We start from the raw sequence: 12,665 nt of genomic DNA, 5'->3' as shown, positions 1-12,665 counted from the left end.
TCTTCTACTCTTTTATTATCCTTTGTAAAATATGTAATTTAGATAATATGTAATAATATGTTTAATTTTAAAGATATCGCTTCCGCTTAGAAATTTCCGGTTAGATGCCGTCTGTTACTAGAAGAATTTTGTTATTTCAATTTTTTAGAATTATTTATTGAATTAAATTATAATAATAAATGAAAATAAAGTAAAGTGTGAAGCTTATTTTCAAACATATTATATATATATATATATATATATATATATATGAATTATAGAAATATTTCAGTTACATTTGTTTTGATTTATTTCAAATTTTTTTCAGTTTTAAAAGTTACTTTATCATTATCGAAAAGTGAATTTTTTTCTCTAAATTTTGTCTTTATTGCATGTATAGATATCGTTAGAATATATGTATTTTAATTATGATTTTTCGTCGTATGTTAAAAATTTGCAATTATGAATCTATGATATATATTTTAAGTATATAATATTTTTTAACTATTTAATATATTATTTTTAAATATTTAATATCTTCTGTTATTTTTGAATCTCAGTTTATCTTATCTGCTTATCATTATATAATTATATCATATAATATAATATAACATAATTTATATGAAAGACGATTATCAAAATATATTTTTCTTATACTAATTACAGATAGAATAAACGAAGAGAAATGATAAATGATTCTAGATGTATCGAATAATTTTATAACAAAAATATGGATTAAATATTACAACATTTTACTATTCTAATTTTTTATGATACATATTTTAGTTTTTCCATTTTCGTAATGAATTATTTATTTATATAATAAAATGTAAAAAAATAAAATTGACAAATTTGAATTAATCTATGATAAGGCAATATAAATAATGGTTCCTTTTTAATATTTTTTTTGAAGTTATTAAAATTATTTTTTGTATACATTTTTCTACATCTAAACAGAATAATACCATTTATTAAAATATTTCTTTAGTTTTTAAAATATTTTAAAAAGAAAAAAATGAACAAATGAATAAAGTAATGAATAAAATAATTACAATGAATAAAATAGTAAAAAAGACAGTAAAAAAGAAAAAATAACAAAAAATTTTTTGAAGTAATCTTTGCAATTTTTCTTAATTTTATTTGCAAATGTTATTATAAAATAAAAATACATATATTAATTTAATATATGTGTAAATTAACATAAATAATATTACATAATTTATAATATAATTTATAATTTATAATATTAATATATTAATTATATATAATATTACATTATTTTATATAAAATTGTAAGGCAATTATTAAAAATGATTAAAAACAAGATATTATAGCAATAATAATATACTACAAGAGGTAAAGAAACAAAAATTTAGATTTTCAATATCTATATTTACAGGATGTTGAAAACTATATTTGAAAAAATTTTTTTTATTTATGAGCCTCAAAAACGAAGTTTTAAAAAAAAATTTTTTTTTAATTTTTCTTTTTTCTATTTTTATTTCTTCATAAGAAACTTCCTATCAATTTGTATTACAAATAAAACATTCCATAAATTATGAAATATTTGCTAATTTTAAATATACGTTTATAAATCGATTAATAGTTGACCTTTAATTTTGAATTTATATTTTTTGTAATATTTATTTTAACATCCTTTATGTAATTCGTATATTTTTGTAAAAAAAATGAAAATATTTAGATCGATTAGAAAAATTACATTTTTGTTTAAATTAAAAAAATCTTTTTTAAATTTCTATAACAAATCAAAATTCTAAAACTATTTATTCATTGCTCTATTTTGCTCTATATATTTTTTTTATCTTAATATAACTATATATTATTTGTTTAAACTACTTTTTCGTAATTGCATCAATGTTTTACATTCAGATTATTAAAATATAATTCTTTTACAGTACAAATGATTGTTATATCAATATCCAATACAAAATTATTTCTCCATAAATCTAAAAGATATCGAATATTGTAGAGCAAAGTGATCGTGTAGAGAAATAAAATTGAAATTGAATTCAATAAAAGGAGAGAATAAAAGAAAAAAAGGGAAGCGATATGTTTTAAAACAGAGTATGGACACGAATTGATATTTAAAAAAAAAAAATTGGAGGCTATTTTGCGGTGATTGTAGAAACTAACGAGAGGTTTTCTTCGAGGATCTTCTGGCAGGGATCGCGTGATGGCCTACAGAAGCATCAACCCGTCCTCTCTTTCTATCTTGCCGTTCTTACTTTTCGACGTAGTATCTCCTGCATACCGTTCTGCTTTTTTTCCGCTCGCCAATTCGACCAATAGACCCTCAGAGAACCCGATCCATAATCCATGCACGCATAGGGACCTGTCTTCCCGTCGAATCGATGGAAAAGAAACCTTCGCCTCTCTTTTCTGGTGTACAACCATTACGAAATAAAATCCTATGCCGAATTCTGCGAATTCTTTTCTTAATTCCACTCCTATACTATAATTTTATTCTCCGCCTCGCTATTGGTGTTTATTTTTCTACACGGGCACGTCTTTTTTAAATGTTGACAGAGGGGGCTATTTGAAAAATATACGCTTTGCCTTGCGAAGTGATAATTGTTATTTTGGCAAATGGTTATCACGTCTACTCTTGTTACGTGTGTTACGGAGTTATATTTTATATTTTCTCTTTGAGAAAAGGTACATCTTCTGTTGAAATATATCTGCAAAAATTAAGCATTTAAATTATTTAAGTTTAAAAGTGCTTTCAATTATAATCAATAGAGATAATTGAAGAAATAATTAAAAAAATTATTAAGAGGTAATTGATTAATAGTTTTTTTATTAATGATATATATAATTGAATAATTTTTCAATTATTTCAAAAATTTTAAAGATTAATCAATTGGAGAATTCTCAATTGAAAGTTTGGAATTTTTGAATTATTTAAAATATTTGAATGAATAAATGAAAAATTAATTTTTTTTTTTTTTTTGAGATGAAGAAGGGGAAAAAAGAAAGAAATGACACACATTATTCACATTTCTTATTTTTAATATTAAAATTACGAATATTAAAATTAATATGTTTTATTTCACAAAATTGTTATTTCATTAATAGTTTCTTCATTTTCGAAGAAGATTTTTAAAAAATACATATCAATAAAAATTAGAATTGAACATTGCATGAAATAAAATGTAGATAATTATATCTAACATAATATAATATATTTTTAATATAATTTTAATATATATTATTTCTTAATATTCTGATTATAAATGAGAATTTGCAATATTTTTTTTTACAATTCTTTTTTCTTTTAAATAATTATAGTAATCAAAAGTAATCAAAATTCTAAATATATGTATTTGTAATATGATAATGAAGAAAATACTATGAGCAAATTTTTTTAAATTAAAAGAAAAAATAGAAATACTCTTTGCGGTCCTATTTTATTTGACCAGAATGGAGAGAATAGAAATATGAGATATTCTGTTTATTTTTTGATTTATATCAAACTCTCGAAATAACTATATATTAAAAAGTCAAACTATTGCAACTTAATTTTTAGAAAGTTTCATAAATTTCAAGGATTTCATAAATTTTTTACTTTGTGCGAATTAAAACAAAATTGGAAAAGAAGGAATTCAAGGAATTAATAATATGAAATAGTGTAACTTTTGGATAAGTTTATAAAATTTTAATAAATAAATTTTAATGCAATTATTAAATGTATATTTTATAATTTATTATATTATAAATGTACAAATTTCATTTTCTTCATTATCATAATGAATTTTTTGACGTTTGAACGAATAATTGAAATCTATTTTATTATTTATTAACAAATTTCAATTTATAATATATATAACGTATATATTTCATTATATACAGAGTGTTAATAAACATGTGGAACATCATTGAAGGGTAGATTCTAGATATCAAAAAAAAATTCATAATACAATCAAAAATGCAATACATATTTAGTCCTCATTGATATTTTATAATTATTAATGTTATTTTATTATTTTATTGTTATTATAATTAATTATTGCACAATAACTTCAATTCAATCAACCATCAAAAATAAATCAAAATGAAATATTTGCATGCAAATAATATTTCATATTACTTTGGAAAACAAATATTTATTGAATAAAAAAACATCAATGAATTAAAATTGAAGCTATAGAGAAAAATTGTTTTAATCTTTAAAACAGTTAAAGTAAATTTATTATGTATGGATTATAATCTTTCTACTTTACTTTATATCTTTTTATGCAAAATTTTTTGAAAAAATTTACTATTTTACTATTAAAATATAGTAATATTTTATTATATGTAATATTATTTTGGTAAATAATAAATAACAAATGCAATTATTTCATAAAATATTCATCTTAATGAATAGATACATATTTGATAAACTTTAATCTTCTTTGTCATAATCTATAATTATTTATTTTAAAATTTTGTCGTTTAAAGTTTACTATTAATTATAAATAGTATTTAGAATATAATATATAAAAAGACATATTTTATTTTTAAATCGAAAATTTAAATTAATATTTTTAAATTAATGAATATATCGTACGATCAAAGATACATGTTCATAACATTTATCGTTACATTTCCCATATTACATCACATAAATAAGTCACATATGCATTTATACTTTTTAAACTTTATTTCGTACATTTTACAATACAATTTTATCTATATATAAGACCAGCTCGTTAGAAATTAAAAGTAAACTCTCATCTGAGAGAAATTAAAAATAATTTTCCTTTTCGAGCATAAGTGCGATGAAAGGGGATGATCGAAACGAAGCAATATACGGTTTAAGCAGAAAGATAAAGTTGGAATCGAGGTTAATTCCGACTCGCTTCTTGCAGCCCTTCGAAAATTTCTTCGGGCCGATCTTCCTCGAGGTAAACGCGCAAGGAGAGGCGAAGGCAGCGGGCGAAAAGAGGAGAGAAGGGAATATCGTCTGCTGGTCCAGTGGTCGGCTGGTTTCCGGTAGCGCGGCGCGGCTGCTGGATCCTCGATCCAGTGTGGCGGAACGCGAGTAGTGGGGTCGCGGCGAGTAGTGGCGCCCCCGGATTGGCCGAGCAGGAATTGGTCTTGGACGAGAGGATGCGAGCCGGCGGTCAAAGGGGAAAGAGAGGGAGACTCGGGCGAGCGGAGGAAGAGCGGTGGTGGGGATGGCTGCGAGCTAGAGAGAGACTCGGAACAGTTCGGATGCACACCGTGCAAGGACGGCGATTCAGTTAGCGGCGAGCCGCCGTCCGTGGAGGATCGTTGATCGTCGATTTTTCTTCCTTCTCCTCGGGTCGCATCGCTTCGGCCCGAGCGGCGTGCCGCGTACCGTGTCTTTTCGAGGTATACACACGTTTCAACGATTCGCGTTCGAGCGAAACTGTCGCGTGTAACGCGCGCACGCGCCCCTACCGCATCTCGTTACGATCGTACCGTACTCGCTCAGGAATGAAATTGACACGCGCGTTCCGCGTTCTGAACATCGAATACACCTGAGTGAATACACCTCTCGATGAAATTTATCGAAGCTGCTTTCCCGGCAATCGTCTCGACGGGCAACAACAACAACAACGTTCGAAAATATTCGAGAGTATTGAATCGAAGAGGCGAGCTTTCGAGAAGAATTCGCGAAATAATGCAAGTAAAGGAAGAACGATCGAAGGAAGCGGGCTCGCTAGTCGGCATCGACGCGTTGAACGAATCGTAAAATCGATCGCGTCGCGAGATGACGACCAGCCGAGAAGCGTAAGATCGAGAGTTCTCTGTTGGAGAGAGGATCGAACGGGATCGCAACCCTCGTCGTTCTTCCGTTATCGGGAGAAGAACGGAGCGAGGAAATAATCGTCGGACGAAAGAAGGACGGTTTGCGCGCGTAGGTGACACAGTAAGGGGCTGTGCGGGTAAGAAGGGACGAGGAGAGGCGAGGCAGAGCGAGAGGGAAAGGGGGAAGGAGGGCGGGAAGGGAGAAGGGAAGGGAGAAGAGAGGAGATAAAATCGGCCGGCGCGCGAAATAACACCACGGTCGAAGATGAGGAGCGGATCGAGGGACGCGCGATTCCTCGTCGGGATCATTTGCGGAGTGATCGTGGGTATCGATCGCGGCTACGCGTTGGGGGGGAGCGAGATCTACGCGAAAACGTTCCCCAGCCAGCAGCACCCATCGGATCCGTGCTACGACGAGGACAGGCCGCGACGGTGCATACCGAATTTCGTGAACGCGGCGTTCGGCGCGGCGATCGAGGCCTCCTCGACCTGCGGGAGCGGCGGGCCCACGAGGTATTGCGACGTGGTCGAGCAGCCGGGAGGTAGCACCGGCATAGGTCAGTGCCACATCTGCGACGACAGCACGCCGCGGCGCCGTTTCCCCGCGAGCTACCTCACGGACGTGAGCAACCCCAACAACGTGACCTGCTGGCGGAGCGAGCCGCTCGTCACGTCGCAGAGTTTCTCCGCGCCGCCCGACAACGTGACCTTGACCCTCTCCCTGGGCAAGAAGTACGAGCTGACCTACGTCAGCCTGCAGTTCTGCCCGAAGGCGGCCAAGCCTGACTCGATCGCGATTTACAAGTCGATGGACTACGGCAAGACCTGGCAACCTTTCCAATTCTACTCGTCCCAGTGCCGCCGCGTCTACGGGAGGCCGAACCGGGCCACCATCACGAAGGCGAACGAGCAGGAGGCGAGGTGCACGGACAGCCATCGGTACACGGGCGGCAACGGGCTCGCGCCCGTCGGCAGGATCGCGTTCAGCACGCTCGAGGGCCGGCCGTCGGCCTCCGACTTCGACAACTCGCCGGTGCTGCAGGACTGGGTGACGGCGACCGACGTCCGCGTCGTGTTCAACCGCCTGCACATGCCCCAACAACCGTCCCAGGAGCAAGTGCTGCAGCTGGGCGGCGGCGACGAGCACGGCCTCGGCCTCGAGGAGCTGGCGAAACGCGAGAGGGAGCGGGAGGAGAGGCTGAAGAGCCAGAAGAGCCGGGGCTCGCTCGACCCCCTGGCCACCGCTCTGCCCTCGGTGCACCAGGTGATCGCCCCCCAAGAGATGCAGTCGAACGACGCGGTGGAGGAGGGCGGGGGGGGCGCTTTCGCGGCCGTCACCGTGTCCACCACGACGAGCAGCACCCTCGCAGCAGCCGGCCTCGGGACGGGCACGCTCGCCCATCACTACGCCGTCTCCGACTTTGCCGTCGGCGGCAGGTGCAAGTGCAACGGCCACGCGGCGAGGTGTATCCAAGGCAAGGACGGCGAGGTCGCCTGCGAGTGCAGGCACAACACCGCCGGCAGAGACTGCGAGAGATGTCGGCCGTTCCACTTCGATCGACCCTGGGCACGGGCCACCGCCAGGGATGCCAACGAATGCAAAGGTTAGCTTCCTTTTTCTCCTCCCGAACCAGTCTCTCCCTTTCTCTCCTTGCTTCGAGTCGAATTTCAACCACTTTTTCGATAATTACTCGCTGTTTTCTCTCACTTCCTTCCTTGTTCTCGCGGTTCCCAACGCGCCAACTGCTTTTTCTTCCGAATAATTGGGTTCAGATTTATAGAGGTTATTTTTTTTACGATTTACGATCGATTCGTGCAGAGGAAAAGTTTGATCGTCGTTCTGTCATTTCTATGCTGTGTATTTTATTTTTCCAATTAATGGATATTTAGAAATTAGAGAAAATGACGAAGTACACGTGTGATAAATATATAGGAAAATGATCATCTTGTTACATATTAATTCTAATAGCATTTGAATTATATAATTAATAGTCTTATAATTATTAATTATATATAAGATATTATAAGACTATTATATTATATATAAGATTATTAATTATATAATTAAGTTATATATTAAAGTCAAAAATAAGTAGTTTTCAAACTATTCATTGAATCAGTGAGGATTAAAATTATATCTTGTAGCAATTGGTGAAATTTATCTTTAATTTTTCTAATCATTTTGATAGAAAGTATTTTTTTAATTTAAATTTGAGTGCAGAGATGTTCTTATCTCATAAGAAAGTATTAATGTACCAATGATTACAAAGTGAACGTAATTTGGAATTATAAATTAAATAGAAATTATATTATTATACTTTTTTATTAATTCAATTTTAATTTACATATAGATATATCTCATTCATGATGATATATAATTATAAATATAAATTTCAGACCTTGGTTTTCTTCCAAATTTTATATTTATATAATTTTTTTGGACTGAGAATATTCAAATCTAATACCAGATGATGAAATTTTTATGAAATATTTCTCACTGAATAAAAATAATACTGTACTGTATGATTAATTTTTAAAATTTCATAACATTGTTAATTCTAGTTGAAAGGAAAAACAACAATGGGAAAGATGTGAAACACATTTTCCTTTCATAATTTTCCTTTCACGAAATATTTGGAATAGGTTTTTCAAAAAATATAGTACAATTATGAATGGAAAACAAGTAAAAAATTTAATATTGATGCAATGTTGTATTAAAATTAAATATTTAATATATATTTAAATTATATGCATTAAGCATCTTTGACAATAAATATATTTTATTGTGGAAATTTTGAATCAGAAGATGATTATTTATTATAAATTTTTGTTGTATAATGTTATTTCTGCACATGCACAAAAGTCAATTAAAGAGAAAAATTCAAAAATTGATCAATAGAAACCATATTGTTTGTTAATGACACAACATTTACACTTATGTACTGATTAAATATAGGCAATATTCAGAATCAGAATAATTTGAATATTTAATCTTACTAAGCATAGTATTGTCTAATAATTTATACAAAATTTGTTTTATGAAAAAAAATTGAATATTTGAAAGACAGCAGCAATTTTGAATCATTATTGAAGAAGATAAAATTTTCCAAAAAAAAAGAAAAAGAAACATTCAATTGTCCAATAAAAATGAAGAGAAATCATTGAAAATAATATATATTATTTTTCAAATTCTTTGTTGCATTCCATTTTATTTTTACATCATTTTTACAATACAAAATTTTGAGATGCTCTCATAAAATTATGTATTAAATATCTAATGTAATTGATTTTCTTAAGATTTCTTATGATCAATTCCATTAAACTTGTACATGAATTATTTTCAATTTAATTGAGAAGAAAAAGAAAATAGAACGTTAAATTCTAACCTATGCGATTAAAAAGACAATGAAATCAATGGTGTGAAATGGAGAAGCGTTTTAACTCGAGAAGAATATTTTCCTGTCCTCTTTTTTCATTTTTTTAAAAAATTTTACTCGCGATTGAAAAATGAATAGAAATTGATCCTAGAAAACAAAAAAGTTAATCTTTAAAGTTTATCTCTATTTGATAAATTTTCAATTCTTAATGTTTGTTTTTGAGTAATTCTCTAACGTTTTTAATTCCTCGAACGAAAAGGATTAAAACAAATTTTATCTTTTCCTCCTTCCAAGAAGAAAAGTCTTCCCCCCTCGGTTTCATTCCTAACATTTGGTTTAACAACACAACAATGAGTTTATGAAGCTATCAAACCCCGTATGTAGATCATAAAAGTTACAATCAAGATGTGGGAGAAAAAAACAGAGCACAATGGATCGAACGTAGCGTTTGTCGTTGCTCGATATCATTGTTCTTGCCGAAGAATGTAGAAAGTGAGGTTATTTTTATGCGCGAATAATCTTGACAGTGATTAAAATAATAATTAAGACGTAAGCGTAAGAAAAATTTCCCGTGTCTTTGGAAATATATTAAATAGAGCGAAACAAAAAAATATTATCACAAAACAGAACCAATAATTTACCCTACTTCTCTTATCTCGTGAATTATTCGTACGTGGTTTTTCGTTAAGAGTTAAAAGAAAATTATATACAAGCTGGACAAACGTAATTATTCCAGAAAAGATGAAAAGAATATCAACGTATACGTGACACGAGTGTTACTTTTGCAAGTTAAAATTAGAAAAATATTAATTTTGTTGCCAATTTTTTCCACGAAAATTGGAAATAACATTCCACGTTGCCATATACCTGACGCAATATCGTATTTCGTCCCGGAGAGGATAATATATTATCCTATATTTTGTTACGATATTTACGGCATGCTTTCTTTGTAAATATTTCCCGAAACATACGGTGGAAAATATTTCGACGAGTTGCACATTGTCTCGAAAGCTGCGAGTCGACTCGCATTACCTACAACCGAAAGGACACGGGGATGCCCATGTTTCAAACGTAAGGGGGTGCCCATATTCCGACAAAGTGAACATTTTCATCTGTAGGTACGCGTGGCATTACGAGTGCTTTCATCCTCGCTTGTATTTCATTCAAAATATTTTCCCCGTGTCTCAACGTCTCTCGCAAACTTGCGGGATCCGATTTCTATTCAAGATAACAGTAGATATCGTTGTTTTATTTATCCTTGTGTGTTTCGCGTGAATCCGAAAAGAGTTTCTAAACAGGAGGAGAGAAAAAATAGAAAATAAAGAACAACGATCGTATTATGATCGTAAATACTTTTCACGTTTATTTATTTATTTTTTTTTGGTAAAATAAATTGGGATTATACAATTATTGTTTTAATTATCATTTTAATTGGTGTATATAGGAAATATAGTTATTATTTTTAGGAATTAAAATTTGGAAAATTTAGACAAAAGTTAAAATTGTATAGAATTTCTATATTTTCTTGTAATCTCGTTATTCTGAGAATTATATATTTTTTCTTTTTACATTTAATTATTATAGATATTATAGAAAATAATTTTGTGTTTTTATAATCAAGAGATATCTTATCTTATCGGATAATCTTTATTTTTAGATAATTGTAATGATTCCAATGATTTTTCTTTTAAGAGTATTTATCAATGTAATTGTTTCAAGTCTTTGATAGAATAAAATACTCATCATTTGATAAAGAATTAAACTGTTAACATTGTAAAAATGTGATTCATAATTTAATACATACATGATTTAAGATACATGATTTTAGATATTTAGTTTGAAATACAAACAAAAATGACAAAGAAAAAGTGAATCAAACTGAAAATAGATTTGAAAAATACAATAAAAATATATTTACTTGTAAAATAATTATTTTTACAAATTTTTCTCCTTGAATTTTGAGGTTATTGCCCATATTTAAACAATATATATGTAAACATTATCAATATTTTATACAATTATACAGTAAATAATATATTTCTAATATAAAGATTTATATATAATATATAATAATATAAAACAATATTTTATATAGTTATGTAAACTATTAACTAATTATATTTCTAATATAAAGATTTATATAATAATATAAAACATAATATTTTATATACTTATATAGTGTAAATAATATATTTTTAATATAAAGATTTATATAATAATACAAAACATAATATTTTATAGTTATATAGTGTAAATAATATATTTTTAATATAAAGATTTATATAATAATAATATAAAACAATATTTTATACAGTTATACAGTAAACAATATATTTCTAATATAAAGATTTATATATAATAATATAAAACAATATTTTATATAATTATGTAAATAATATATTTTTAATGTGTTTGAATAAAGTAGATAGAAAATTAAGATGAGAATAAAGATAAGACTATAAAGAATAAAATAAATATGAAAAATCGGTTATTTATTAATTTATTAGCAAATTGAATTTATGTTGGATGAAATAAGTGTGATGTTATATTTCATCTCCAACTTTTCTTCTAATGGAAAATTAAATAGCTTATAATTTGAAATGAACAAACATTTTTGCATATCAATTTTTATATACATTTTTTCTAATATAAAGATTTATATAATAACATAAAACAATATTTTATACAGTTATGTAAATAATATATTTTTAATGTGTTTGGATAAGGTATAGGTAGAATTGGATAAGGATAAAGTAGGTAGAAAATTAAGATGAGAATTAAGATGACTATAGAGAGTAAAATAAATATGAAAAATCGTTTATTTATTAGCAAATTGAATTTATGTTGGATGAAATAACAGAGTATAATATTACATTTCATCTCCAACTCTTCTTCTAATGGAAAACAGCTTATAATTTGAAATGGACAAACATTTTTGCATGTCAACCTTTATATACATTTTCATCTTTAGAATAAAGCTTTAAATTTGTTTGACAAATAAGAAACTTACTTTGTAAATTCACTATAATTAATATATACAAGTAAATGCGATAAAAGTATAATAATTTTAATAAATAATCATTTATTTTATCATATATTATTTCAAATAGCAGATATCTTTTCCACATTTTCCATTTATCATTATTTTGAAAATAAATGCTCGTTTTCCATCATCACGTGTAATGGCACCAAAAACGCATAGCAAAAAGGAAAAAAATAGAATAATAAGAAAATGGAAAACGAGCATGATCGATTCATCTTCCATCAGACGACGAATACGAGAAACGTATTATTTGACCGTAATTTTAATACATCATTTTTGATCCAATAGGAGGAGGAGATCCAATTCTATATCAACACTTATTTTGATTTTTTGATCACCCAGAAGTTTATATTCTAATTTTACCTGGATTTGGATTAATCTCACGTATTGTAATAAATGAAAGAGGAAAAAAAGAAATTTTTGGAAATTTAGGTATAATTTATGCAATATTAGCTATTGGATTTTTAGAATTTATTGTCTGAGCTCAT

The 12,665-nt window shown here is 30.3% G+C and overlaps 2 protein-coding genes across 2 annotated transcripts in view; both read left to right on the top strand.

The window, feature by feature from the left end:
* Positions 1–5,027, top strand: part of LOC100577995 — a 32,354-nt gene extending 27,327 nt beyond the window's left edge. The window contains exon 12 of the mRNA XM_016910871.2: positions 4,851–5,027. Coding sequence (XP_016766360.2) covers positions 4,851–4,890 — 40 coding nt within the window. The 3' untranslated portion in view covers positions 4,891–5,027. The remainder of the gene's footprint in view (positions 1–4,850) is intronic.
* A 159-nt stretch (positions 5,028–5,186) lies between these two features.
* The window catches only part of LOC724319 (netrin-A-like), a 172,920-nt gene continuing 165,441 nt past the window's right edge, over positions 5,187–12,665 (top strand). The window contains exon 1 of the mRNA XM_026439195.1: positions 5,187–7,361. Within this exon, the coding sequence (XP_026294980.1) occupies positions 6,023–7,361 (1,339 nt within the window). The 5' untranslated portion in view covers positions 5,187–6,022. The remainder of the gene's footprint in view (positions 7,362–12,665) is intronic.

The sequence above is a fragment of the Apis mellifera genome, linkage group LG2 (genome assembly GCF_003254395.2).
Source record: "Apis mellifera strain DH4 linkage group LG2, Amel_HAv3.1, whole genome shotgun sequence".
In the NCBI taxonomy this organism is placed as follows: Eukaryota; Metazoa; Arthropoda; class Insecta; order Hymenoptera; family Apidae; genus Apis; species Apis mellifera.
This window is presented reverse-complemented; position numbering and strand designations above follow the sequence as displayed.